Here is a 26,154-nt window from a genome sequence, read left to right as displayed (position 1 = left end):
ACCACTATGGCAAAATGTAAACAATTGGTGAATCTGGAATATAGGATGGGTCCTGTGCCCTATCCTTGCAACTTTTATGTAAACTTGAAATTATATTAAGATTGAAAGGTACAAAAAAGAGGCCGGAACCAGTTTGCTTTTAGATGAAGTGTGGGATCCCAGTTTATCACTGTCTCCACTTCTCCCTGCTGACTTAGCTTTGGCCAGCCTCACTCGCCTGTGGACCAGCCTGGCCTCTGTGGATTGGTGGAAGGCTTAGGCATGTGAGCTCTGAGGTTATGCAGCTCTGGGTTAAAGTCCTTCCATCTCCTTTCTGGCTATGTAACCCTGAATGTGTGACTCTCTTGCTCTCAGTTTCCTCGTGTGTAAAAATGGGTAGTAACACACCCCACCCCGATACAAAGATTAGATTGTGCCAGGGCAGCATTTGGCACAGACCTGCCATTAGCTTATGCCAGTTATCTTTACTGATGACTGCTCCAGCTATCAGGGGAGGTGGACAAAGACAGGACCAGCCAGGTTTGCACATCATGCTGATGCAGCTCAGGAAGTGACCCGTGCCCTTCCACCAGAACAGGGGATCCTGGTGGCTCATGAGCTGGAGAGGGTGGTGAACCTGGTGGGGGTTCCAGAAAGGAGGCTCTGCTGTGCTGCACTGACCTGGGACTGCCCACAGGAAATGTGGTGAATGGCATGATTGCCCGGCAAATGGTGGACATGCTCGTGGAATCCTCATCCAACGTGGAGATGATCCTCAAGTTCTTTGACATGTTCCTGAAACTCAAGGACATCGTGGGCTCTGAGGCCTTCCAGGACTACGTCACTGATCCCCGTGGCCTCATCTCCAAGAAGGACTTCCAGAAGGTGGGTGCTGGAAGGTAGATGGGTGGGGGTGCCAAGTGCCAGTCATGCCCTTCCTGGTTGCAAGAAACTTCTCTGTGAGCCTCAGTTTCCTTCTCTGTAAAACAGGGATAAAACAGTCCTTGGGTAAGCAGTCCTTTGAAGGTGAAATACATTAACACAAATGAAAATCTTTATTTCTATTTAACTTTTTAATAGTCATAATGTTATCATCATTATACACAGATCAGTTATTCAGATGATAAACATGTATTGGGTTTTCCCTTTGTGCTGAGCCTTGTGCTGGTACCATGGACATGGCAATGACTGATTCAGACACAGTCCTGCCTTCATGGGGCTTATAGTCCAGTGAGGGAGGCAGTCATTACCACCACTACCATTTAAATCATGAGGCTGTTAGGAGGGGAGTACAGGGACAGCTTCATCCAGGAGCCCACTCTTCTGCTTCTGTAAACCCTTCCTCCCCAGCTTTGCCCTCTCTCCCTATGTAACCCCAGGGAAGTCATTCATCTGCTCTGGGCCTTAGGCTCCTCCTCTGTGAAATGGGACTAGGATAATTACAATAACATTAATTATCTCATAGGACTTGTGTGAGAGTGAACAGTGCCTTGAATACTGGAGCACTTACAAAATGTTACCTACTAGTATTACTGCCAGATCTTTTCCATCTCCATTTGGTTAACATTTTTCAAATAACTTCAGGCATATAGAGAAGTTGCAGGAGCAGTATATAGAATTTCTGAATATCTTTTCACCCAGATTGCCCAAATGTTAACTTTTTACTACATTTGCCATATCATGGTTCCCCTTTATCTCTAAATACTTCAGCGTGTATCTCCTTGAGAACAAGTTCATCCTTTTACATAACCACAGAACAATTATGCAAATCAGGACATTAACATTGATGTGCTGTTGCTATCTACAGACCTTATTCAATTTTTGTTCATTGAAGAAATTGTTTTCCCTGTCAAGGATCCAATCCAGGATCAGGAATTGCTTTTAGGCAGCTTGTCTCTTTACCCTCCTTCAATCAGGAACCCTTCTGTGGACTGTCTTTGCCTTTTATGACCTTGAGGTTTTTGAAGAATAGAGTTGCTTAATGTCCCGCAGTGTGGATTTGTCTGAGTTTCCCTCATGATGTGATTCGGCTCATACATCTTTGGCAGGAATATTATAGAATACGATCTGTCCATTTCTGTGCCCTTCATAGAAGTGATGTGTCCTTCTCAGTGCATCATATCAGCAGGCACATGATGTTGGTTCTTCCTGTTACTGCTGTGTTAGCTTGGCTCATTCGGTTAAGGTGGTGTTCACCAGTATCTAAATTATCCAAAAATACTATCTACAGTATCTAAAGATATGATTGTTCCCTTTACCATCTGGTGAGGATGTGCTCTGAGACTGTGTTAACATCCTGCTCCGTGTCTAAGGTTAGCATCCACTGACCAGTCTTGCCTGAAATGATTATTACTATGGTGATTGACACATGATGGTTTTCTAATTCATCATACCCTTTACCTTTATGAGGTACTGTTTTACTGTAAGGAAGAGTTTTTCCCTTCCCTTCCATATATGTCTCATTCATCCATTTGTTTCTTTATTTACATCAGTATAGACTCATGTCTTCTTATTTTTTTCTCGGGGTTGTAATCACTATTGTGCATCAGCGTTGAAACAGTCTCAGGGTGTCCTGAGTTGCAAATAGAGAGCCGCATGCCTCCCAGTTGTCCCCCGAGATCTTCCCCATTCTCAGCCACACCTCACAAGTGCTGTCTGCCCTCACTCACCCCTGTCTCGCCTCCCACCCCTTCCTGGACTCAGGGCTTGCTGGCTTCTGTCCCTGTCACTCTGCCAAAAGTACTCTTAACAAGACTGTCAGTGAGCTCTTCGCCCTGAATCTCTCCTCTGACTTGTCATCTTGGGCCACAGTTGGCCATTTCCTTCCTCCCCCAGCAATGGCTGCCTCCCTGGGCTCACACACTCCTGTGACCCCCGCTTTCTCTGCCAACCTCTCATAGCCTCTTAAATGTCACTGTCCCTGAACTCCCCACCTTCCAGAATAAGAGCTAGTATTTATCATGTTGTCACTATGTGCCAGATTCTGTGTGTACATTACAGCAACTTCTCTTACCCTCTGTGGTAAGGACTATTTTTTATTCCCATTTTAGAGAAGTGGAAAGGGAGCACAGGGAGGTGAAGTGACATGCTCAAGGACACACAGCTCATAAATGACCAAGCAGGGATTAGAATTCAGGCTGTCTGGTTCCAGAATAAAACGCCTCGGGATTCATCCAGTCAAGTCCAACAGTCCATGAGCACCTCCTGGGTGCCGGGCTCTGGCTGGTAGTCTCAGCGCACTCTCAGGACTCACAGGTCTAGGGAGAGTCTCTCTGGGGCTGCAAGAGAACTAGAAGCACTCCCAGGAGCTAGAGTCGCATCGTTAATTTCTGAAATGGTTCTGCTCAGCAAAGGAAACCATCAGCAAAATGAAAAGGTGACCTATGGAATGGGAGAAAATATTTGCAAACCGCATATCTGATAACAGGTTAATATCCAAAATATACAAGGGAGTCATATAGCTCAATGGCAAAAAAACAACTCAATTTAAAAATGGGCAGAGGACCTGAATAGATGTTTTTCCAAAAAAGACCTACAAATGGCCAACAGGTACATGAAAACATGCTCCACATCACTAATCATCAGGGAAATGCAAATCAAAACTACAGTGAGCTATCACCTCACACCTGATGGAATGGCTAGTATCGAAGACAAGACAGAACAAGCATGGTGAGGATGTGGAGAAAAGGGAAGCTTTGTGCCCTGGTGATGAGAATATAAACTGGTGCCACCACTATGGAAAACAGTGTGGAGATTTCTCAAGAAATTTAAAGTAGAACTACAATGAGATACAACAATCCCATTCCTGAATATATATCCAAAGGGAAAGACCATTATCTTGAAGAGATATCTGTATGATATCATGTATCAGGTATCACAGTACTATGTTTTACAACTGACAAGGTGTGGAAACAACCTAAATGTCTGCCAGTGGATGAATGGATAACAAAGATGTGATATACATTTAACGTTATGTCATATATATCATACATATCTACATATCTATGTAGATATATAATCATTCAGCCTTTAAAAAGAAGGGAATCCTGTCATTTGCGACAACATGGATGAAACTAGGGGGCATTATGCTAATGAAATAACCCAGCCAGAGAAAGAAAAATACTGCATGGTATCACTTACAAGTGGAATTCTAAAAAAAATCAAACTCATAGAAACAGACTTGAAAAGTGAGCATTCACCAGGAGCTGGGGGTGGAGGAAATAGGAGGAAGTTGGTAAAAGGGTACAAATTTTCAGTTGTAAGATGAATTAAAAGAGAGAAAATGAGTAAAGATCCCTCCTCGTTGTTCAGGGCTTCACAGATCACAAGGCTGATGCCACGTACACAACGCTTTATAGTTCATATCTCTGTTTCACAGAGTGACGAGCCATCTGTAACTTTAAAAGTGCATCGGTTTTATTTTTTCAAATAAGTAATACATTCACGTAATTAAATAAGCAAAATATAACAAGGTATGAAATGAGAAATCACTCCCCTCCTTTCTCAGCCTGCCCTTCCCTGACCTTCACTGCTGTGAGGAAGCATTAGTTGCCTTTGTATCTTTCCATCATTTTTTTCAGATATTATTCTCTTCCTTTCTTACATAACAGATAGTAAACTACATATACATAGATATTCATACACTGGTCTGTATCATTTAACAATATATTCTGGAGATGCAAGAAGTGACCTCATTCTTTTCTTACAGGGGCCCAATATCCCACACTATGTATGTATTATGGTTTATTTGATCATTCCTTGTTGATGGACCCTTGCTTTGTTCCCAGCCTTTGGCTATTACAACACATGCTGTGGTCAGGGCTGCCATGGATAGTTGCACAAGTTGTGCACTGTACAGACGTGCAGTCCATAGTACAGATATTGTAACTCTGTACAGCAGATTTCCAACACATGGAAGTAAATGTGCTGAAGAAGGTTTCATATGGGCCACTAGCAATGCTGACTACAGTGATTCCCCTTGTGTATATGTTGTGCTGTATGCACATACAGGATCTTATATCTAAGGATAAGCTTCCAAAAGTGGAATTGCTGGTTAAAGGGAAAATGCTTTTGTCATTTGGATAGATTTTGTCCTCCATTTTCCCCTCACATTAACAACATATGAGAGTGCCTCTTTCCCCACGACCTTGCCACCAGACCGCACTATCAAATATTGGACTTTTGCCAATCTGATAGGTGATAAGTGGTATTGCAGTGCAGTTTTAATTTACATTCTCCTGTTATGAGTGTAGTTAAGCATCTTTTCATGCTGTTTCTTTTGTATTACTTGTTGAGTGAACTGATCATGGCTTTCCTCATTTTCTCTTGGGAGGTTGGTATTTTATTTGATTTCTATGGGCTCTTTCTATTTTAGGCTGATTATAACATTGTTAGTGATAGGAGTTGCACCTATTTTTCCTAGTTTGTCATTGGTCTTTTGTCTTTGCTTATGATTGTTTTTTTTATTTTTTTGCCATGCAGATACTTGATTTTTGCGTAGAAAATACTTAGAAATATTTTATTAACTTTTAATGAAATAGGTAATACAGGAATATATTATTCTTGTAAAGAAATTCAGAACCTACAGCTATGGTTGCAGTCATCTTTGGCCTCCACCCCTAATCCTGTTCACATCCCACCTTTCCAAAGGCTGCCACTGTTAATCCCTGAGTGTACATGGCTTCAGACGTTTATTTCTGCATTTCCATGTGTATGTAACTCTGCATTAAAAAAAGTTAATATAGCATTGTTTTATGGTTTCCCACGTTCTTCACGGTTGACAGAATTCTTGACAATTTGCAAAGCACGTCTCCATTGAAAAGTACTTTGCAGATTCCAAAACATCTACTATGGTTAGGAAAGCCCTTTCTGGTAGTTGAAAACACATTTCAGGCTACATATTTATTCTTGGTCAGTACTGTTTTGAGGTTTTTATTTTTTTATCTGCAAATATTTTTGTATGTCTCTCTAAATTAAATGACTTCCTTTAAAAAACATCTTTAGTGAGCTATAATTCACATACCATAAAATTTACACATTGAAAGTGTACCATTCAATGGCTTTTTAGTATATTCACAGAACTGTGCAACCATTGCTACAATCTAATTTTAAAACATTTTAATTACCCGCCCCACCCAAAAAAAAGAAACTCCGTATCCTTGAGAACTCACTTCCCATCTCCCCCACTCAGGCTCCTGGCAACCACTAATCTGCCTTCTGTCTCTATAGACTTGTCTATTCTAGACACTTTATATTAATGGAATTGTACAGTACATGGTCTTGAAAGACTTTCCTTTTATGTAATAAGCCACAATGTCATTATCACTCCTAACCAAAAACAAAACAGAAAATAACCACAGTTCATCAAATATCTAGTCAGTGTTCAAATTTTCAAATCTCATAAATATTACACATAATTAAAATTCTTTTTCCTGAATCAAGATGCAAACAAGGCCCACCCATTGCAGTTGTTGATATTTGTTTAAGTCTCACATTATCTATTGCTCCTTCTCCATCACTTTTCCTTCCAGTGTATCTGCTGGAGACCCAGGATGTCCATCTGCACAGCAGTGCCGGCTGACAGACAGTGAGAGCAACATGAGCACTTAAAAATTTTTTCAGTACCCGTGCTTTATAAAAAGCAAAGGGAAACATGTGAACTTAGTTTTTAACAATACAACATATTATTTCAACATCTAATTGATACACAAAATTATTTGACATCTTACATTCTTTTTTTTCATAGTAAGTCTTAAAATCCAGTATGTACTTTAGCCTTGCATCTCAGTTTGCAGCAGCCATGATGCAAGTGCTCAGTAGCCACATGTGGCTCTTGGCTATCATTAGCTAGTGCTGTCCTGGTTGTAGTTTCCCATATTTTGAATCTGGCCGATGTGACTTTGTGGTGTCATTTAATGTGTTCCTCTATCCCCTGTGTTTCTTGTAAATTGGGACTTAGGACAAGACGCTCCATCAGATTGAGGTTTTGGTTTTGGTTTTGGTTTTTGGTTTCTGTTTTTTAGTTGTGTTTTGTTTTGTTTTGCCAGCACTGTCCTTTGTGGTGCTGCATACATCTATCAGGAGGGACATCCTGTCTGTCATCTTTTGTTGTATGCTGTCAGCAGTCATTGATATTCAATGTCCAGACTCCTCAGTTCATTAAAGATTGCAAAGTGGTGACATTCTCATTTCTGAATGTTTGACCATCTACCAAGCATCATATGGCTTCCCAAACACAGAGCACCATGTGGTTTCCCAAACTCTTACAAATCTTTGTATTTCATGTGCTCTTCGGCTTCTTTACGGTTTAAATGGCAAATTGAGGGTTTTTTTAAAGAATTTTTTATTTTTCAAAAATTGTAACAAAGTTGAAAAGTCTTCTCAGTTTTCAAGAGGCTTAATTCACTTGACAAAAAATGTACTGAGCACCTACTGTGTGCAGCATCCAGCAAAACAGATGGAAATCCCGCACTGAGACTGATAGCCTAGTGGGGAGGAACAGATGAAAATCACTAAATAACAAAATAATTGCACGTTATAATCTGTGGTCCAAAGGAAGTGAGTGGGGTAGTGTGTGAGAAGCTACTACTAGTGGGTGGAGTAAGCCCTGTGAACTGGGTGGCCAGGGAAGGCCTTTCCAGGAGAGAGCTCTGAAGCCAAGAGCTGAAAGGTACAGTGTAGAGGAGGGGCAAGGAAGATTGTGGCTTCCCGGGCAGTGGGGACAGCAGTGGTAAATACTGAAGGGTAGAAACCAGAGAATGGAAAGGAGGTCAGCATGGCTGGAGAGGGCTGTTGAGGGGAAGAGAGCAAAAGATAAAATCCAAGAGGTGAGGGAAGCAGACGTGCAAGGCCTGGTTGGTTGCAGAGAGGACTCTGACTTTTAACTTGAATGAGATGGAGCCAGGGAAGGATTCTGAGCAGGGGAAGGATGTGACCTGACTCAGATGTTTACAGGGTCCCTCCGGCTGTGTGTGGGGAACAGACTGTGGGGAGAGATGGAGCAGGAAGGCCAAGGAGCAGGTTGCTGTGATGGTGCAATGGGAGCCAATGGGGAACAAATCCCCAGTGGGAGCCACGGATGGGCAGAAGTGTGTGGGTCCTGATGTGTTGAAAGCAGAGCTGGATTTGCTGATCGGATCAGGTATGGGTGATGAGATAAGAAAGAGGAATCAAGGATGACTCAAAAATTTTAGTTTGAGCACCTGAGTGGGTAGTGGTGTTGTTCCTGAGATGGGTAAAACGGTGGGAGGAGAGGTTTTGAAATCAAGGGTTCAGTTTTGGCCATTTCCAATTTGGGGTAGAGATCCACAAAGAGGTGTCAGGTAGGGCTCCAGCTCTAAGTGTCTGGATTCGGGGGATAAGTCAGAGCTAGGATGTGGACTTGGCTATCCTTGGACAGGATAGCATTCAGAGCCTTGGGCCTCATTGATATCTTCCCGGTGAGCATGTATCAAGAAGGGCGTGTAAATTCCAGGCCTGGACACCCTCCTGAACCTTTATTGGAAGAGAACATCTGGAAGATAAGAATCCAGCAAAGAAAACTGACAGGTCAGAGAAGAAGGTATTTCAAAATCAGGGGGTAGACATATATATATGGACGATGACAAAAGAGAAAGCAGCAAATCATATGCGCAGAGTCCAGCATCAAATGGAGTGGATGGATGGAGTCCCAGGCTCTAGAGGAGGGGGCTTTTATAAGGGGCTCTGTCATACTGCATCATAAGGGGAGGAGGTGAGGAGTTCCTGTGTGATTTTGCCTCTACATTCTGTGGTTTCTAAAGCCCTTCATGATTTGCAAAGCATGTTACTCATTTAGAAAGCATCTTGCAAAGTTCTTGGCTACAAAGCACTTTTGAGAGCCAGAAAATTTCGCTTCTGTTCATACCCTAGAGCAGTACTTCTCAAACTCATGTTGCAACCCATCTGTGGGTCCTGGAATTAATTTAGTTAAGTCATGACTAGCATTTTTTAAAGTCAAATAGAATAGAACATTGTGGAGCCGTGTTGCATGGCAAAAGTCAGAATGTGTCAGGAAACTTTTTTTTTTTTTGAGTCACATTGTAAAATGCATTCTTACTGTGGGTACAGTCAAAACATTTGAAAAACTGCCCTAGAAAATCTCTTGAAAAATGTACATAGGAGATCAGCACAAGAATGTGTAATGGAAGTGTTATCAGTAAAGTAAAAAAACTGGAAACAACCTGAATGTCCAGAATCAGGAGAATAAAGTATTTTATTTATAAAACAAGACTCCTAACAGCAGCAAAAATGAATTCGTTTGATCTATGTATCAACATAAATAGATCTTGAAAATAAAATTGAGTGAAAAAACAAGTTTCAGATTACATGATTATAAGAGAAGTCCTTTAAAGCAAAAAAACTCACAGGATACTATGTATTTTTTATGAGAAAATCATGGTTTATAGGTAATAAAAGTGTTGACACATGGTTGGAAAGATATACCAACTCCAGAACAGTGGTTACCTTGGGGGAGGTGGTGGAGAATGGGGCCAGGGAAGGGTACACAAGGGCTCCAATCGTATCTGTAATGTTGTAGTTCTGAAACATCTAGTATTTGAGAAATGTGTCACCATGAATATTTCTTAATTCTGGGGCTATGGGTATATGACTCTTTGTTCCCAGTTGAAATTCAGAGGCCTCCACTGTGTCAGGTGTCAGTTACTTAGTTGCTGGAAATGCAGGCTGTGGTGAAAGGGTCTTGGAGAAGGGGAGGAGGTGGGGCACATATTAGTCAGCACCCTAGCCTTGACGGTGCTGCCCTGGAGGAAAAAGTAGTTACCTAACTTGGAGATAGAAGGAGCCAATGCGGGCAGGGCTGCAGGACTGACCTTTGAGCAAGGGACAAGGCCAGCACAGGGACAAAACCAAGGAGAGGAAGGGTACAGCTCCATTCTCCTCCTGCTCCCTGACCCCCACTGGATGGAGTCCACCTACAGTCAGAGGGCCCAAAGAGCCTCTGGTGCCGACACAGTTGCCATCCAGGGTTGGGGTGGGGGGTGGGTGCAGAGAGCCAGCCTGTGCTGGATGTCACCAATTCATATCTTACCATCTCTGAAAATAGAATGTGTCTTACATTGGACCAAGGCTCAGCCTTGTGAAAATGCAGAATTTCAGCCTTACCTGTGCCAACTTACTGGGTGTCGGCTTTGGGTGCTGGTTACATGAGTCTGAACTTCTCTGTTTTTATGAAAAGTCCATAGTTTGAAGAAGCGCATTGAGGCTCCCCAGGCACCCCTTTGACCTCCCCTGCTCGCCCCTGCCCACCCCCAGGCCATGGACAGCCAGAAGCAGTTCACCGGCCCGGAAATCCAATTCCTGCTTTCCTGCTCCGAAGCGGATGAGAACGAGATGATCAACTGTGAGGAGTTCGCCAACCGCTTCCAGGAGCCGGCCCGGGAAATCGGCTTCAACGTGGCGGTGCTGCTGACCAACCTGTCAGAGCACGTGCCCCACGACCCACGCCTGCGCAACTTCCTCGAGCTGGCCGAGAGCATCCTCGAGTACTTCCGGCCCTACCTGGGTCGCATCGAGATCATGGGTGCGTCGCGCCGCATCGAGCGGATCTACTTCGAGATCTCGGAGACAAACCGCACCCAGTGGGAGATGCCCCAGGTGAGCGGACCTGTGCTTGGGCATGCTCACCTCCCAGGGCCCGGGAGACGGGGCATGCACCTTGCTCGCTGGGACCCAACGATGGGCTGTTTTCACAGCTGCTCTGCAGGCCTTGGTGGGCTCTTGCTCTGCTTATGCAAGCCCATGCCCACCCTTTTGCACACATTTTACAGATCCTGCTGTGTCATGGCACATCCCTGGTTCTTCCCTGCCCACCTCTTGCAGACTTTACCCACACATGGATGCACACACCTTGTACACACAGCAGCATTAGTGTGCTGCTCAAACACCTTGCCTACCACTTGTACACTCACCCTGTGAGCTCCAGTGTGGCCTTTTAGTCCTGATGCAACCACAACCACATTCTCATGTACTGGAGCCCATGAGGTCATACACCCCTTACTCACCTTCCCAGCAGCCCCTGGTGTGTCATCCCTGGCCCTGGCCTACCCATGCCCATACTTTTACATGCTTACCTTGGGGGCTCTAGGGTGCCCTGTTATGGTGGCCCACCCCTCACCAGTCACCTAATGTGCCCCCAAATGTCCTCAGAGGCCCTAGCACATGACGCCCATCCCACTCATCACTCATTCTGGGCACTGCCGCATTGCTGTCTGCCTCCTACATGGTCTCATCATTAGCCCTAGTGAACTGTGATCACTCATGCACCAGTGATCCTGGACCACCCTCTCAAATTTACCCACAGAGGCCTTACTCTCTGTGACCTTGGTGGCCAGTCCCACTCCTTGGCCTGATGAGCCCTGTATCAGCCCCTCATATGCGCAGTCCACAAATGACTGAATGCCCCTTGCACATGCACTTGCCCCAAGAGTACTCATGTGGCCCTGGCACGGCCCCACGCACCTCACACACCCTGTCTCCAGCCCTGCTCACACACAATCGTATGCCCTTGCTGCACACGTCTTTGTTCCTGAGATGCCCCAGGCACCTGCACGCTCTCCCCACATGCTCCTGCACCCCTTCCCATCTCACACTTGTAACCCTCGAGGCTTGCACCCCAGTTACCTCCACAGCTGAGCCTCTGTGTCTCCTCCTCAGTGACACCTGCTTCATGTACACCTGGGCTCAGGTCCTTCACTGAGCCTATTCCTCATGTCCTGGGCCCTCTTGCACTGACTCTGGAGTCCCCCTTACACACTCATGACTGCCTCACATGCATTAACCCTGTGAATGGTAGATCCTTCACACACTGACACTCCCGCAGCCCCTGTTTTGGCCCCGGGTCCTTGCCTGCTCTGTGTGCCTGTGCCCACTGTGGATTTTGAGCCCCCATGGTTGCATACTTCCCACATGCTCCCATATGCCACAGCCTCCTCACACCTGATTCGTCCCTGAGTTCCTGGTGCCCTCATATACTCCACAGAGACCCTTCAGATTCTGCACCCTTACCTGTGTCCCTCAGGGCACCATTGCATAGTCGTTCCCCCTTCTGGCATAGAAGTGTTTGCAACATCCTTGCACCCAGGATGTCTGCTGCATCCCTGCATCTGCAGGGCGCCTAGGTTCACTGCTGGCCCTTCTCACATTTGTACACACTATGAGGGTCCCTCTCTTCCTCTCCCCACTCTTTCCCTTAGTGTTATTCCTCTAAACACCACCTACTCACCCTTTCCCATTTCCACTTTCCACTGCTGGTCGAGTCCACCTATGCTTACAGGACGCGGTGCCCTGGAGCAGCAGTACAGTAACAACTAACACCAGATGGCATTTGTTAGGCCCCAGGTGATGTTCTAATCTCTCAGTATCTGTTAACTCATTTAATCCTCACACCAACCTTACAATGTAGATCCTATTATTATCCCCCAATTTAAGGAGAGGAAATTAAGGCCCAGAGAGTTACGACTAAGGTCACCTGGCTGTTCAGTGGCAGAATCCCTATTTGAACCCAGACAAGCTGGCTGGCTGCAGAACCTTGGCCCTCAAACACTCTGTCTGCTCAAAGAAGCTAAAAACATGGATTCTGAAGCGCTGTAGCTTGTTGGGAGTTGGAATCCTTTGCCTGCCACCTCTCAGTGGCGTCGCCCCAGACACGTGACTTTCTGGGCCTGCATTTCCTCGTCTGTAGAATGGGGACAAAGCCCCTACCTCCAGGAGTGTTTGCGAGGATTAAATGGGAAATATGTACAATGCTTGGTGAAGTCCTCACAGGAGCACCTACAGCGAGCGCGATATAGATGTGCTCCTGATCGGAAAGACCACAGGGCGTAGGAAACCCGGGGTCACCCCACCACGCCCCCCTCCGCCCGCGCTGCAGGTGAAGGAGTCCAAGCGCCAGTTCATCTTCGACGTGGTGAACGAGGGCGGCGAGTCCGAGAAGATGGAGCTCTTCGTGAGCTTCTGCGAGGACACCATCTTCGAGATGCAGATCGCCGCGCAGATCTCGGAGCCCGAGGGCGAGCCGGAGGAGAACCAGGTCGACGAGGGCACGGCCGAGGCTGCCGCCGAGGGCGCGGAGGAGGGCGCCGCGGGGCCCGAGGGCGCGGCGGGCCCGGCGGCGGCGGGCGCCACGGCGCGGCTGGCGGCGGCGGCGGCCCGGGCGCTGCGCGGCCTCAGCTACCGCAGCCTGCGGCGGCGCGTGCGGCGGCTGCGGCGGCTCACGGCGCGCGAGGCGGCAGCGGCGACCGCCGCGCTGCTCTGGGCGGCGGTGGCGCGCGCGGGCGCGGCGGGCGTGGGTGCGGCGGCGGGCGCGCTGCGCCTGCTCTGGGGCTCGCTCTTCGGCGGCGGCCTCGTCGAGGGGGCCAAGAAAGTGACGGTGACTGAGCTCCTGGCGGGCATGCCGGACCCCACGGGCGACGAGGTGCACGGCGAGCAGCCGGCCGGGCCCGGGGGCGATGCGGACGGCGAGGGCGCAGGCGAGGGAGCCGGCGACGCCGCGGAGGGCGCGGGCGACGAGGAGGCGGCGCACGAGGCTGGCCCGGAAGGCGCCGACGGGGCCGTGGCCGTCGCCGACGGGAGTCCCTTCAGGCCCGAAGGGGCTGGCGGCCTCGGGGACATGGGTGACACGACGCCAGCGGAGCCGCCCACGCCCGAGGGCTCCCCCATCATCAAGAGGAAGCTGCGGGTGAGCGAGCAGGAGGGGCCTCGAGGTTTTGGAGAGCCGGGGTAGAGGGGTGGGGGTAGGAGAGACGGAGTGGGCGATGGTGCACAGAGCGAGGGGGAAGAAACGCGGGAGAGAGCCCGAGAGACAGGGCGCAGAGACAGAGGGGGAGGGAGACAGAAAGAGGCAAGGGATAGACACCCTGCAGTGGACCTGGAGATGGATTCCGGGAGAAAGGCTCGCGGTGAAAAGGTAGTGTTTCTGGGAGAGAGAAAAAGACATCTGGAGGCAGAGAGCAAGAGATCCAGGTTCACGTTAGAGGGTCAAAAGGATCAGGAACTAAGAAGAGCCCAGACAGGGTCAGGGGCACTGAGAAAGACCCTCAGAGATGCAGATAGTGTGGGGAGTCAAGCAGCTCACTGTGACAGAGGCCCCTAAAGCATCCTCAGGCCCCTGGTGCCCTGAGTGCCCTGGGGGCGTGGTTGTCAAGGTGATGGGCAGGTGGGGAAGAATCGCTCCTCTTGGAGGCAGCCTGACTGCCCAGAGCTTTGGGCAAGGCGATCCGTCTCTCTGAGCATGTTTCCCCTCTGTAAAGAAGAACCATAAGCCCTCTTTCGGTGTGGAGAGAGTGAAACTTAGATTGCCCCGGGGAAATGACCACAAAGGGACACAGAGCAGAGCAGGAGGGGCAGCACTGAGGGGCTCTTGGGGTGGGGCTCGGCCCTGACACTGGCCCTGCCACCAGGTGGATGGAGAGGAAGAGGGGCTGCCTCCAGAACCAGAGCCTGAGACCGAGCCAGAGCCGGAGAAAGCTGAGTGAGTGGCCTTAGGGCTCAGGGGACCCAGTTCCTCTCACTCCCTCCCGCCTGGACTGGGAGCCTCCTGAGGTCAGGGCCTGACCACAGGAACCAGAACCGGCAGCTGTCCTTGTCCCGCTGTGTCCTCAGCATCACCCAGCCCCGGCCCAGAGGAGGGCCTCTGCACAAAAGAGTAGAGAACGAAGACCCCTGTCTTAACCCCAAGCCTTTGTGTGGGCCAGGCCCTCTGCCTGAACACCTGCCCCCAGGCTTCATCTCAGTCTTCCTTCTCCCACTTCTGCCTTACTTGTCTCCTTCTCCAGGAAGCCTGCCTTGACACCCCCGACTCTAAATTGAAGAGGTGTCTCCTCTTGGCTCCCACAACCCCTAAGTTCCCCCCATCCCAGCCCTGACCACTCAGGGCTGCCATTGCCTGGTCACCAGTCTGTACCCTACTAGACTGGAGCCCCATGAGGGCAGGGCCTGAAATTGTCTCATCACTTTGTCCCCAGCACCATCTAGACCTGGGCCAGGCATGGGGTGGGGGCTCCCGGTGCATGGCTACCAGTGACCGAATGAATGGATAGATGGATTTCCCAGGCATCTCCTTACTCTGTCTGTGTCCTGCCTGCAGTGCTGAGAATGGGGAGAAAGAAGAAGCCCCTGAGCCCCCTCCAGTGCCCCCCAAGAAGACAGCACCTTCCCCAGCCCCTCCAAAGAAGGAGGAGGCTGGAGGTGGGGGCCTGGAATTCTGGGGAGAACTGGAAGTGCAGAGGGTGAAGTTCTTGGTGAGGACCAGCAAGGGCACGCTGACACTCCCTCACCAGGACCCCCGGGCCCATGTGCACCACCTCTCCTCCCACCCTGTTCTTGAGCTCGCCTGTGCCCGGCCCGTCTCTGAGAGGAAGCCAAGCTGGGCAGAGATGTCACCAGACAGAGCCAGGACCTTGGCACGGCAGCGTTTTCAGGGGTCCCCACGTGGCTCTTCGGCCTCTCCCTGCTCATGATCTTCATCTGGGGCCACCTGCCTAGGGTTCCCACACCCATCCTCTATCCAGAGCTGAATCCACGTGAGGCCAGAGCTCTGTTCCTCCCACTAGGGCCTGTTTCTCAGCGCTCCACCTTTGGACTGGAGCTGTCACACCGGCTCCAGCTCTTCCTGTTGAGGGGAGAGCTCACCTCTTCATCCAGGCCAGGAAGGAGGGAGGGCCCTTGGGAGGGCAGGGTCCTGCCTGTCCTGCTTCCTCCCAGGCCCAGCCTGATATGAGAGGCTGAGGGAGACATGTTGGGCAGAAGGTAGTTCAGTGAGGATTTGTGGGAAGAATGGGGGATGAGAGAACAGTGGAGAGAAAAAGAGGGAGATATGTCCAGTGCCTGGGGTTAAGCAGACAGGTGACCTTACACAGGAAGCACCAAGCCAGGGTGCCTGGGAGCCTGGACTCTGGAGCTTGACTGCCTGGCTTCACAACCCAGGTATGCCACTTCTTAGCTGTGTGACCTTGAGCAAGACATCTCACCTCCCTGAGCCTCGGTTTTCTCATCTGTAAAGTGGATGTATCAGCAGTACGCACTTCATAGGGGTATGGTGAGAACTAAAGTTCAAGCTTACAAAGCTCTCAGCCCAGGCCTTGGTATACAGTAAGCACTCAATAAATAGGGGGCTATGGGAGAGATATAAAGGACCCAGGTGTGTGGATGGGTGATGGGGTGTCTTCTCCAGGGAAGAGGGTGGACAGTGAGCTCTTTCTCTTTCTCTCTTCATCTTAGAACTACCTCTCCCGGAACTTTTACACCCTGCGATTCCTTGCCCTCTTCTTGGCATTTGCCATCAACTTCATCTTGCTGTTTTATAAGGTGCTGGTCATGATGGGCCAGGATCAGGCACTTAGCAGGCTGTGGGGTGGGAGGCTCAACTCCTAACAGGTTCCCAGGGTCCCTGCAGTAAAGCAACAAAGTGTTGAGCTGGGGGTTCCCAGGAAGATTCAGGCTGGACACCTGGATCTTGGACCCCTGTGGGAATGAGTGGGGGTGTCTGTGTCCATCTGGGGACAGATGCTTGAGTGTCCACAGAAGTTATGGCAAGGAACCAGTTCTGGGTGCGATGCTCAGCTCGGCCACTTGCCAGGGTATGCCCCTGGGTGCAGGCCTTCACCTATCTGCAACACCTGCTGATCACTGGCTCAATTAAGCTTTTTTGCTTTCACTTAAGCTGAAGAGGAATTTGTAGGAAAGAGGACATGGGCTGCTCATGGAATAGAAGGAAAGGGCTGAGAACCAGGTCTTGCCAGGGATCTAGATAATGGGACAGAGACGCAGACTAGCATAGTGATTAGAGCATGGCTTCTCTGGGATTGAATCCCAGCTCCACCACTCACAGGTTAGGCAAGGTGCTTAACCTCTCTGTGCCTTAACTTCCTCATCTGTAAAATGGGATAACAGTATTTACCTTTTAGAGCTGTGGGGATTTAAAGAGGATTTGTATGTGTAAAGCACTTAGAACAGTACCTGGCATACAGAAAGTGCTATGGAAATGTTAGCTACTTACTACTAATTTTAGAATTTGTGTTAGTATTAGTGGTCAGTCTCTAGGGCTCCACTGTCAAGATGAATCAACTCTAACTGCTTTCAGTCCTGTCACTCAGTGTTCAATAGTCAGATTCCCAGGACAGGGTCTGATTTGTTGACTAGGGCCCTGGGCCCGCCCCTTGATCTTGACTGACAGCCCCACCAATACTGCACCTGATAGGGGCCCAGACTACCTCAGAAATGGAGGCTGTTCATTTTGTTAGTGGGTTCTGGGTGTGGCAGACCAGGTGCCAGGACACCTGGGTCCTCACCCTGACTGATCTCTGTCCCCATTCAGGTCTCAGACTCTCCACCAGGGGAGGATGACATGGAGGGCTCAGCAGCTGGGGACCTGTCAGGTGCAGGGTCTGGCGGTGGCTCTGGCTGGGGCTCAGGGGCTGGTGAGGAAGCAGAGGGCGACGAGGATGAGAACATGGTGTACTACTTCCTGGAGGAGAGCACAGGCTACATGGAGCCTGCCTTACGGTGCTTGAGCCTGCTGCACACGCTGGTGGCCTTTCTCTGCATCATTGGCTATAACTGTCTCAAGGTGGGCTGTGGCGACGGTTCTGGGGCAGGGGCATGTTGTCTTGGGTGGGGGATGGGAGTGCTGGGGCATTGGCTGAGGGGGGTGCATCTCACAGTGGTTGGGACAGAGAGGGCCTGGATTTGGGGTAAGAGCTGGGGGACTGGGTACAGGGTTGAGGTGTTAAGCAAGGACGATACTCAAACCGGGGACTGATGCAGGTCACAGATGAGGAGCTGGGTCCTGTAACTATGTTAATTTCTGAATCAAGTGGCAAAATTTGTCATTGGGAATATTATTTTCTGCATGTTGGTCTGTTGGGGAATTAAGATTTGTGGGGTCTCAGACACAACATGGGTGCTAACGGGGATATGGATTTGACATCAATTGTAGCCAGCATTTGTGATGCCCCATAAAGCATGTTATGAGAACTTTAATTTGGGTCCCATGAGATCTGTTTAAGCAAATCTTGATACTTGATTGGATGAACAGAATCCTTTTGACTTAGAACTACTTAAGCTCTTCCCTCTGCCTGGAATGTTTTCCCCACTTCCACCTCCTTTCTCCTGCCTCTGTTTAGTCATCCTCCCTCCCTTGGGAAGCCACGGTGGTGCCAGGCACCACCTCAGGGCTGTCTCATTTTTCTCCCAGGCCAGCCCTGAGCCCTCTGCCCACGTTTCCCCATCACAACCCTGATCACTCTGGAAGAGGTCCCCTGATGTGAGGTCCCACACAGGCTCTAGCAAAATCGGGCTCCTGCAGAGGCTGTGGTCTCCAGAGGAGCCTGACGCCCACCCCTTGCCTCCCTGCACAATCTAGGTGCCCCTGGTGATCTTTAAGCGGGAGAAGGAGCTGGCCCGGAAGCTGGAGTTTGATGGCCTTTACATCACGGAGCAGCCTGAGGATGATGACGTGAAGGGCCAGTGGGACCGGCTGGTGCTCAACACACCGTAAGGCCCAGCCCCCATGTTGGCGGGGAGGGCAGCAGAGCTGGGTTTCCACTCCAGTCCATCCTCAAAAGACTGGGGTTCTAGTCATTGCCGGTCCTGACTCATTCTCCCCAAGCCCTGGTCTTCATCTTGGTAATAAAAATTTCCTGTGCATTGAAGTACCTGTGGGGCTGGGGTGACAACTGGAGATTCCTGGGGCCCAGGCCCTGGAGATCCTGATTCAGTGGGCCTGGGGTGGAACCCAGGACCCTGCATTTTAAACCCCTGACCCCATGTGTGATTCTCACCCATGTGCCATGAATGGGAAATAGGAAATAATTTGGTTTTCAAACTGACTCCAGAGAGGGAATGAAGTGTGTGACGGCAGTGTGGGGGCCTCTGGACTCCCAAAAGTGCAGTCCCACCCACTACATTTCTCCCCAGATCAAGTCCCATTTCATATGTTCATAAGCCAGGCTGCAGGGTTAGAGGGAGACATCTCTAGAATAAAGATGCCAGTTCCTGTTGGAACCCTGGGCTGACCACACCCTCGCCAGGAGTTCTTGGTCAAGTCACTTAGCCTCTCTGTGCCTGTTCTGTCAAGCGGGAATAAATCATAGCACCAACCTCACAAGGATCTTGTAATGATAAAATGAGTTAATGTAGTTTCGGGGCACAGTAAGTCCTTCATAAGGGTTGGGTGTTATTATATTATGGCATCCTTTCTGGTTGAGGTGGTGTGAGGAGGGAGAGAAGGCACACCGAGGACATCCTATGCTCTCACTGTCACCATCAAAGGCACATTTAACTTACACATATTCAAGTACACATACTTAACAAGAGAGAAGGAAGGGGATTGAGAGAGAGAGAAATACCTGTTTAAACTAGTGTCTGCCCAAGACCTCAACTTCTAAATATCATTTCCCATGGAAAGGAGCCAACCTCCTTGGAGAAGTGGCAAACTTCAGGGCTGAGACAGGAAACTGTAAGGTGAGTCTTGACTCTCTTGTGTCAGAAAGCAAGGAAGTTCTCCATGAAAAAGGGTGACATGCTGAAAGGACCCAGTGGCTGTTGAAGGGGTTCCCACTGGACAAATCAGGGACCATTTAAGCATCTATAAAGATAGGAAGTACCACAAAATGAAATACATCAAATAGGTTGTAATCCATGGATTCATATGCTTTAAGCGGGAGAAGGAGCTGGCCCCTGCAAAGGAAACACAACTCATTGGTCACCTTGCAGGATGCTAGGAATCAACTCATTGATCAGAAAACTGGTAAACAAAGGGCCAGAATCACATCAAATAAAATTAAATACAGCAGTGTGAGAAAGCACGCCATTCCCCTGGAGCAGGGCCAGGCCACTGGCTCAGACTCCTCCCCGCTCTTCCCACGCAAGAACCCCCCACCTGAATGCAGTTCTCTCTTTTAACACATCCTGGCTCTGAATGCAAGCCCCTGCCTTCCCTGGGCCCCCCAAAGACTGCAGTGGGGTAATGGTTGACCTTGGGCAAACTTCAGCAAGTGAGATGTGAGCCCACTATGTGGGGTCCCCTGTAAGAAAGGCATTGGAATTTCAAACCAGCCTGGCCTGGCTGGTGGCTCCCATTCCCTCCTGCCCTAACATCGCTCGGTCTCTCTCTCGGCAGGTCTTTCCCCAGCAACTACTGGGACAAGTTTGTCAAGCGGAAGGTGAGAGGATGTGGGTGGGGATGTGGAAGGCCTGCTGGGCTGGGTTCCTCCTGCTCTTGGGCCATCCCAGCCCTGTCAAGCATTTGCTTTGTGTGTGACCTTGGGCACGGGCTTTGGCGCTCCTCAGCGCCTGAGGTTGTCTGCCTGAAAATGGGCGTGACAGTCACACATCCCTCTCTTGTAATGAGATGGTACATGTAATGAGCATGGCAGAACACCTGGCCCAGGGTAGGCACTCCATAAATGTGAGCTACGAGGGAGGAAGTGAGGCATTCTGTTTTAAGCACACAGACTCTGGAGTCGGATGGCCGTCTTTTCCACTCCTAGTTGTTATCAACCTCTCTAATAGGGCCAACCCCACAGGGTTTTTTTTTAAGATTATGTGACCTATGAGGTGAGCAGTATCTGGCACATAGGAAAACACTAAGTAAGGGTTGCTGTTACCATCATTCATCTACTCAACAAATGTTTATTAAGCACTTAACTGTATGCCAGGAACCATTTAGGGACCATCAGGAAATGAGTGATTTTGACATTCAAGTTGGAAAGGTGGATGATGAGCACATTTTTAGCATTCAGGTGGTGATAAGTGCCATTGAAGAAAAAAAGCAGTAAAGAAGGGCAGGGAGTGTGTATGTGTGTTGGCCAAGAGAGGTTGCTTTTTTCTGTAGGGTGGTTAGGAGAAGGCAAGCTGATTAATAAGGAGGTGAGGGAGGGAGCCAGGTAGAAGTCTGGGGGAAGCGTGTCTTAGGCAGGGGGCAATAGCTAGTGCAAAGGCCCTGAGGCAGGAGAGTGCATGGTGTATCTGAGGAACTGTGAGGAAGTTGGTGTGGATGAGCATAGTGAGTGAGGGTGAACGGGAGGAGATAAATTCACACATGATGGGGCCTGGTTATTTAGGATTCCTTGCCTATCTAGTAATAATAAATTATCCCAATTAATTTGGCTAATGAGTTGGCTGGACCTCTATCACTTTTGTACCTTTGCCCTGAGGATCTGCAGAAAGCTCTGGCCCTTCTTCCCAGAATAGTACACTCCCAATTTCTTTTGTTTGTTTCTTTTTTTTTTTATTAAGGTATCATTGATATACACTCTTATGAAGGTTTCGCATGAAAAACAATGTGATTACTACATTCACCCGTATTATCAAGTCCCTCCTCATACCCCATTGCAGTCACTGTCCATCAGTGTAGTAAGATGCCACAGAGTCACTACTTGTCTTCTCTGTGCTACACTGTCTTCCCCGTGATCCCCCAACACCATGTGTACTAATCATAATACCCCTCAATCCCCTTCTCCTCCCTCCCTACCTGCCCTCCCCCACCCCTCCCCTTTGGTACCGCTAGTCCCTTCTTGGAGTTTGTGTCTGCTCCTTTTTTGTTCCTTCACTTTTGCTTCATTGTTATACTCCATAAATGAGGGAAATCATTTAGTATTTGTCTTTCTTTGCCTGACTTATTTCACTGAGCATAATACCCTCTAGCTCCATCCATGTTGTTGCAAATGGTAGGATTTGTTTCTTTCTTATGGCTGAATAGTATTCCATTGTGTATATATACCACATCTTCTTTATCCATTCATCTACTGATGGACACTTAGGTTGCTTCCATATCTTGGGCATTGTAAAAAGTGCTGCAGTAAACATAGGGGTGCATATGTCTTTTTGAATCTGAGAACTTATTTTGTTTGGGTAATTCCTAGGAGTAGAATTCCCTGGTCAAATGGTATTTCTATTTTTAGTTTTTGAGGAACCTCCATACTGCTTTCCACAACAGTTGAACTAGTTTACATTCCCATCAGCAGTAGTGTAAGAGGGTTCCCCTTTCTCTGCATCCTTGCCAGCACTTGTTCCTAGTCTTTTCGAGGTTGGCCCCCACCCTACCTGGTAGTACATTCACCATTTCTTGCATAAAGTTCGGAGTGTTCCCAGAACTTCCCAGTGCAGGCCATGGCTCTCCCCGACTCCAGGTGTGTCTACACGGCCCCACTCTCTCCATGCAGGTCCTGGACAAGCACGGAGACATCTATGGGCGGGAGCGGATTGCTGAGCTGCTGGGCATGGATCTGGCCACATTGGAGATCACAGCCCACAGTGAGCGCAAACCTGAGCCGCCACCGGGGCTGCTTACCTGGTGAGGCAGGGATGACTCTGCTTGGGCCTGGGGCAGGCAAGGGAGGTGGCCAGGGTCTTACTCTCGGGCATCTGGCCATCCCTCTTCCCCTTACCCTGCACAGGATCATGTCCATCGATGTCAAGTACCAGATCTGGAAGTTCGGGGTTATCTTCACAGACAATGTGAGGAGGGGCCCGTAGGTGGAGAAGGGACAGGCAGAAGAAAGGTCCTAAGAGGCTTGGGGGCTCCACCCCCAGGTAGCCCTGACCAGGGATTGACTCCTGGGCCTCTATGCACCGCTGACCCTAGGGTGCCCTGTGACCTGCCCAAGGCTCCTTGTGCCCCAGAATGCTCTTGAATTCCCAGACTATGTTCTTCTGTAGAGGGTTCCCCAAACCCCCAGGATGGCTTCTCACCCACAGTGCCCCCAATCCTCCAGATACTCCCTAGCCATTGATGGCATCCTCATCCTCAGGGTCCCCCTGACTCTCTCAAACATGCCCAGACTCCCTGAGTGTCCTGTTTCCCAGAGAGCCCCTGAAACCCAGGAGCGCTCCCCATGACCCCTGACCCTGTGTGCCCACAGTCTTTCCTGTACCTGGGCTGGTACATGGTGATGTCCCTCCTGGGTCACTACAACAACTTCTTCTTTGCTGCCCACCTCCTGGACATTGCCATGGGGGTCAAGACGCTGCGGACCATCCTCTCTTCCGTCACCCACAATGGGAAACAGGTGCAGAGAGGACCTGACTGAGGGGTGTGAGCCTGGCATGGATGGGGCAGGGGCAGAAGGGGGAGGGCTGGGCAGCTGGGTTGAGGGGCAGGGTGGGCTGAGCTATGGTGAGTGTTGGTCATGAGACCCCTGGGGGTACGGGGTGAGGACCAGAATGGCTGGTGGTGGGAGGAGCAAGCCGAGGCGAACTGACTGGCCGTCTGCCCCGTTCCCAGCTTCTAATGACCGTGGGCCTCCTGGCGGTGGTGGTCTACCTGTACACTGTGGTGGCCTTCAACTTCTTCCGCAAGTTCTACAACAAGAGTGAGGATGAAGATGAGCCTGACATGAAGTGTGATGACATGATGACGGTGAGCCCCTTGCCCTGATGTTCTTGGGCAAGTTCTGAGCCTCCCTGATCCTCAGTTTTCCCATCTGTAAAAGGGGTTCATAATGGTACCTACTTCACTGACTTACTGTGAGGGTTCAGTAAGCTGATACTTGTGAGGTACTTTGAATAGTGCCAGGCACATAATCAATGCTCAGTAAATGTTAGCCCCAGCTGTGATATTACTGGAGCCTTTAAAGTTGTTTTTATTATTGGAAATGTTAATAAACAAAGTGCTCCTGCAACTTAGAAGCCAAGTGATTTTGGGCAGGCTACTCAACCTCCCCACGCTCTGGTATCCTCACCTGTAAAATGGGTGGATAATAACAGTGCTTGCATCCTAGGGATGCTTTTAGGACTCTGCAGTGCTCCCTGACTATCTAAGCCTTAAAAGTCTTAGAATAGTGCCTGACCTATACTAAGGATTGCATACATGCTAGCCACAATCATTATCTATAATGAAAAATTTCACCCAAAGTACCAGCACGTTGATATTTTCTCTTCTATTCTGATAATGGCAGTTATCGCCCAGAGTGAATTTAGCCTATTAAAGGCATGGGCCACAGTTGAAAGAATCATCTCAAGGCGTACTCCCAGCAGATGTCCTGTGATCTGGCACCATACTCTCAGACCCCAGTCTAGCTCCAGCCTGACATTTGAGGCCCCACCAGCCCTGGTATTGTTACTCATAGTCTTGTTCCCACAGCAGTCGCTAACCTTAGCTCTTCCTCAAGGTTCTCTCACTTCCTGGGAACACAGAAACAACAAGTATTAAGTGTCCCTCAACTGTCGGGCAGACCATGTCCCCGCTTCTGCTCAGAGCTTTCTTGTGACTCCCCAGTGCTGTGTGGGTAAAAGTGAATCCCTTTACCATGGCTGACAAGGCCGGGGAATAGCTAGCCTTGCCTGAGTAGAACAACAATGCTTCTTACTTCTTGCTCTCTGGCTGCCTGGGGCTCTTTCAGTTCCCCTGAGACCATATGCTTCCTCCCGACCCATGCCCTTTGCATCTGACATTCTCTCTGCCTCCCACCTCAGGCGCTGTGTACACACACAACCCCTTCACTTGACACTTCACCTTTCAACTTAAATGCTGCCTCCTACAGGAAGCCCTCCCTGACCATTGGCTGACCCTCATTTCTCTCCCTGCTCTTGCTCACAGGAGCTCTATTTTCCAGTCTTGCTGAACCTCCTTCAGTTCCTCAAAGAAGCAAAATGTATTCTTTCCTCCCCCCCAATGGTGACATAGCACATGTGGTTTTCTCTGCCTGGAACAGTTTCTCCCACCTAACACCTCCTTCAGGTTCCAGCTCACACATGTCCCCTCTTCCAGGAAGCCTTGCCTGATCACCCAGACTGGGTCAGGCTTTCAAAGCTTCCAAGCTTCCTGTGCTTCTGTCGTCTCACCCCTGATCACACTGTGCTCTCCCCGTCCTGGCCCTGACCCTTCTGCCTGTCTCTCCCCATCACAACCCTGGTCATTTTGGGGCTACTGCTGTCTGTAGCCATGTTTGTGGACCCCGTGAGGATTGGGCCCAGGGCTGTCTCAGGCATTGCTGTTTCCTGACCCCTACCTAGCCCAGGGCCCTGTAGACACTCAGTGGATGCTGAGTGGTGAACGTGTGGTCAGTGTGCTTCTCACCCTCCCTCTGCAGTGTTACCTGTTTCACATGTACGTGGGTGTCCGAGCTGGTGGTGGCATCGGGGATGAGATTGAGGACCCAGCTGGCGATGAATATGAGCTGTACCGGGTGGTCTTTGACATCACCTTCTTCTTCTTTGTCATCGTCATCCTGCTGGCCATCATCCAGGGTCAGTGCTGGTCGGGTTGGGGAAGTTGGGACTCAGTGCCCAGAGGCAGGCCACCTCCTTTAAGAGTGCAGGCCCAGGAGCCAGTCTGTCTGGATTCATGTCCTGGCTTGGCCTTTCCCTTTGAGACTTGGGGCGAGTCACCTCTCTGGGTCTCCGTTTCTTCATTAGTAAAATGGGGATATTAACTATACAAACCTCATAGGGCTGTTGGGAGAATTAAGGCAATTCATAGGTGTCTGTGTCTGTCTTGGAATAAGTACTCAGTAAACACTAGGTATTATTATTAGGAAGCAGAGTAAGATTAGGGAGATGGGGCATGGAAGGCCAGGCTCAAAGTAGCCAGAAGAGGGAGGAGTCTGAACTGGGTCAGAGGTTGAGCACCGACTCGCGCTGCTCACCCTCCACCCCAGGTCTGATCATTGACGCTTTTGGTGAGCTCCGAGACCAACAAGAGCAAGTGAAGGAAGATATGGAGGTAGGTCAGGTCTGGGGTTGACCCAGAGGTATTGAGAGACTCTCAGGGGTGGAATGGGCCTCATTCTGATGTCTGCCGCCGCCCACAGACCAAGTGCTTTATCTGTGGCATCGGCAGCGATTACTTTGATACGACGCCGCACGGGTTTGAGACTCACACACTAGAGGAGCACAACCTGGCCAATTACATGTGAGCATGGGCCCACTGGCCAATCAGGGGGTGGGGGCGTGGCCGTCGACAGCCAGGGTCGGGATACTGGTCATTGGCCTGTTAAGGAAGGAACGGCCCCTGTAGGTGGAGTCCCAGCCAGCCAATCAGGGGGAAGGTAAGAGCGTTGCTGACTCGCTGCCCTTCCACCCCAGGTTTTTCCTGATGTATTTGATAAACAAGGACGAGACAGAGCACACGGGTCAGGTAAGGGGGCGTTAATGGGAAGCCTATGGGCAGGGACATGGAGTTTTAACATAAGGTCAATC

At 49.5% G+C, this 26,154-nt stretch overlaps 1 protein-coding gene across 2 annotated transcripts in view; it reads left to right on the top strand.

The window, feature by feature from the left end:
• RYR1 (ryanodine receptor 1) overlaps window positions 1–26,154 on the top strand; it is a 113,022-nt gene that overhangs the window by 86,550 nt on the left and 318 nt on the right. For both annotated transcript variants that reach the window (XM_036876297.2, XM_036876290.2), the window contains 17 exons: window positions 677–864; window positions 10,270–10,611; window positions 12,887–13,693; window positions 14,415–14,485; window positions 15,101–15,254; window positions 16,234–16,320; window positions 17,330–17,581; window positions 18,377–18,507; window positions 20,135–20,177; window positions 22,179–22,309; window positions 22,413–22,473; window positions 22,878–23,024; window positions 23,240–23,374; window positions 25,047–25,203; window positions 25,614–25,678; window positions 25,767–25,867; window positions 26,041–26,092. In XM_036876297.2, coding sequence (XP_036732192.2) covers window positions 677–864; window positions 10,270–10,611; window positions 12,887–13,693; window positions 14,415–14,485; window positions 15,101–15,254; window positions 16,234–16,320; window positions 17,330–17,581; window positions 18,377–18,507; window positions 20,135–20,177; window positions 22,179–22,309; window positions 22,413–22,473; window positions 22,878–23,024; window positions 23,240–23,374; window positions 25,047–25,203; window positions 25,614–25,678; window positions 25,767–25,867; window positions 26,041–26,092 — 2,924 coding nt within the window. The remainder of the gene's footprint in view (window positions 1–676; window positions 865–10,269; window positions 10,612–12,886; window positions 13,694–14,414; window positions 14,486–15,100; window positions 15,255–16,233; window positions 16,321–17,329; window positions 17,582–18,376; window positions 18,508–20,134; window positions 20,178–22,178; window positions 22,310–22,412; window positions 22,474–22,877; window positions 23,025–23,239; window positions 23,375–25,046; window positions 25,204–25,613; window positions 25,679–25,766; window positions 25,868–26,040; window positions 26,093–26,154) is intronic.

This window comes from Manis pentadactyla, chromosome 15, assembly GCF_030020395.1.
Source record: "Manis pentadactyla isolate mManPen7 chromosome 15, mManPen7.hap1, whole genome shotgun sequence".
NCBI classification, from domain to species: Eukaryota; Metazoa; Chordata; class Mammalia; order Pholidota; family Manidae; genus Manis; species Manis pentadactyla.
The sequence above is the reverse complement of the archived record's forward strand: the minus strand, read 5'-3'. Positions and strand labels throughout refer to the sequence as shown.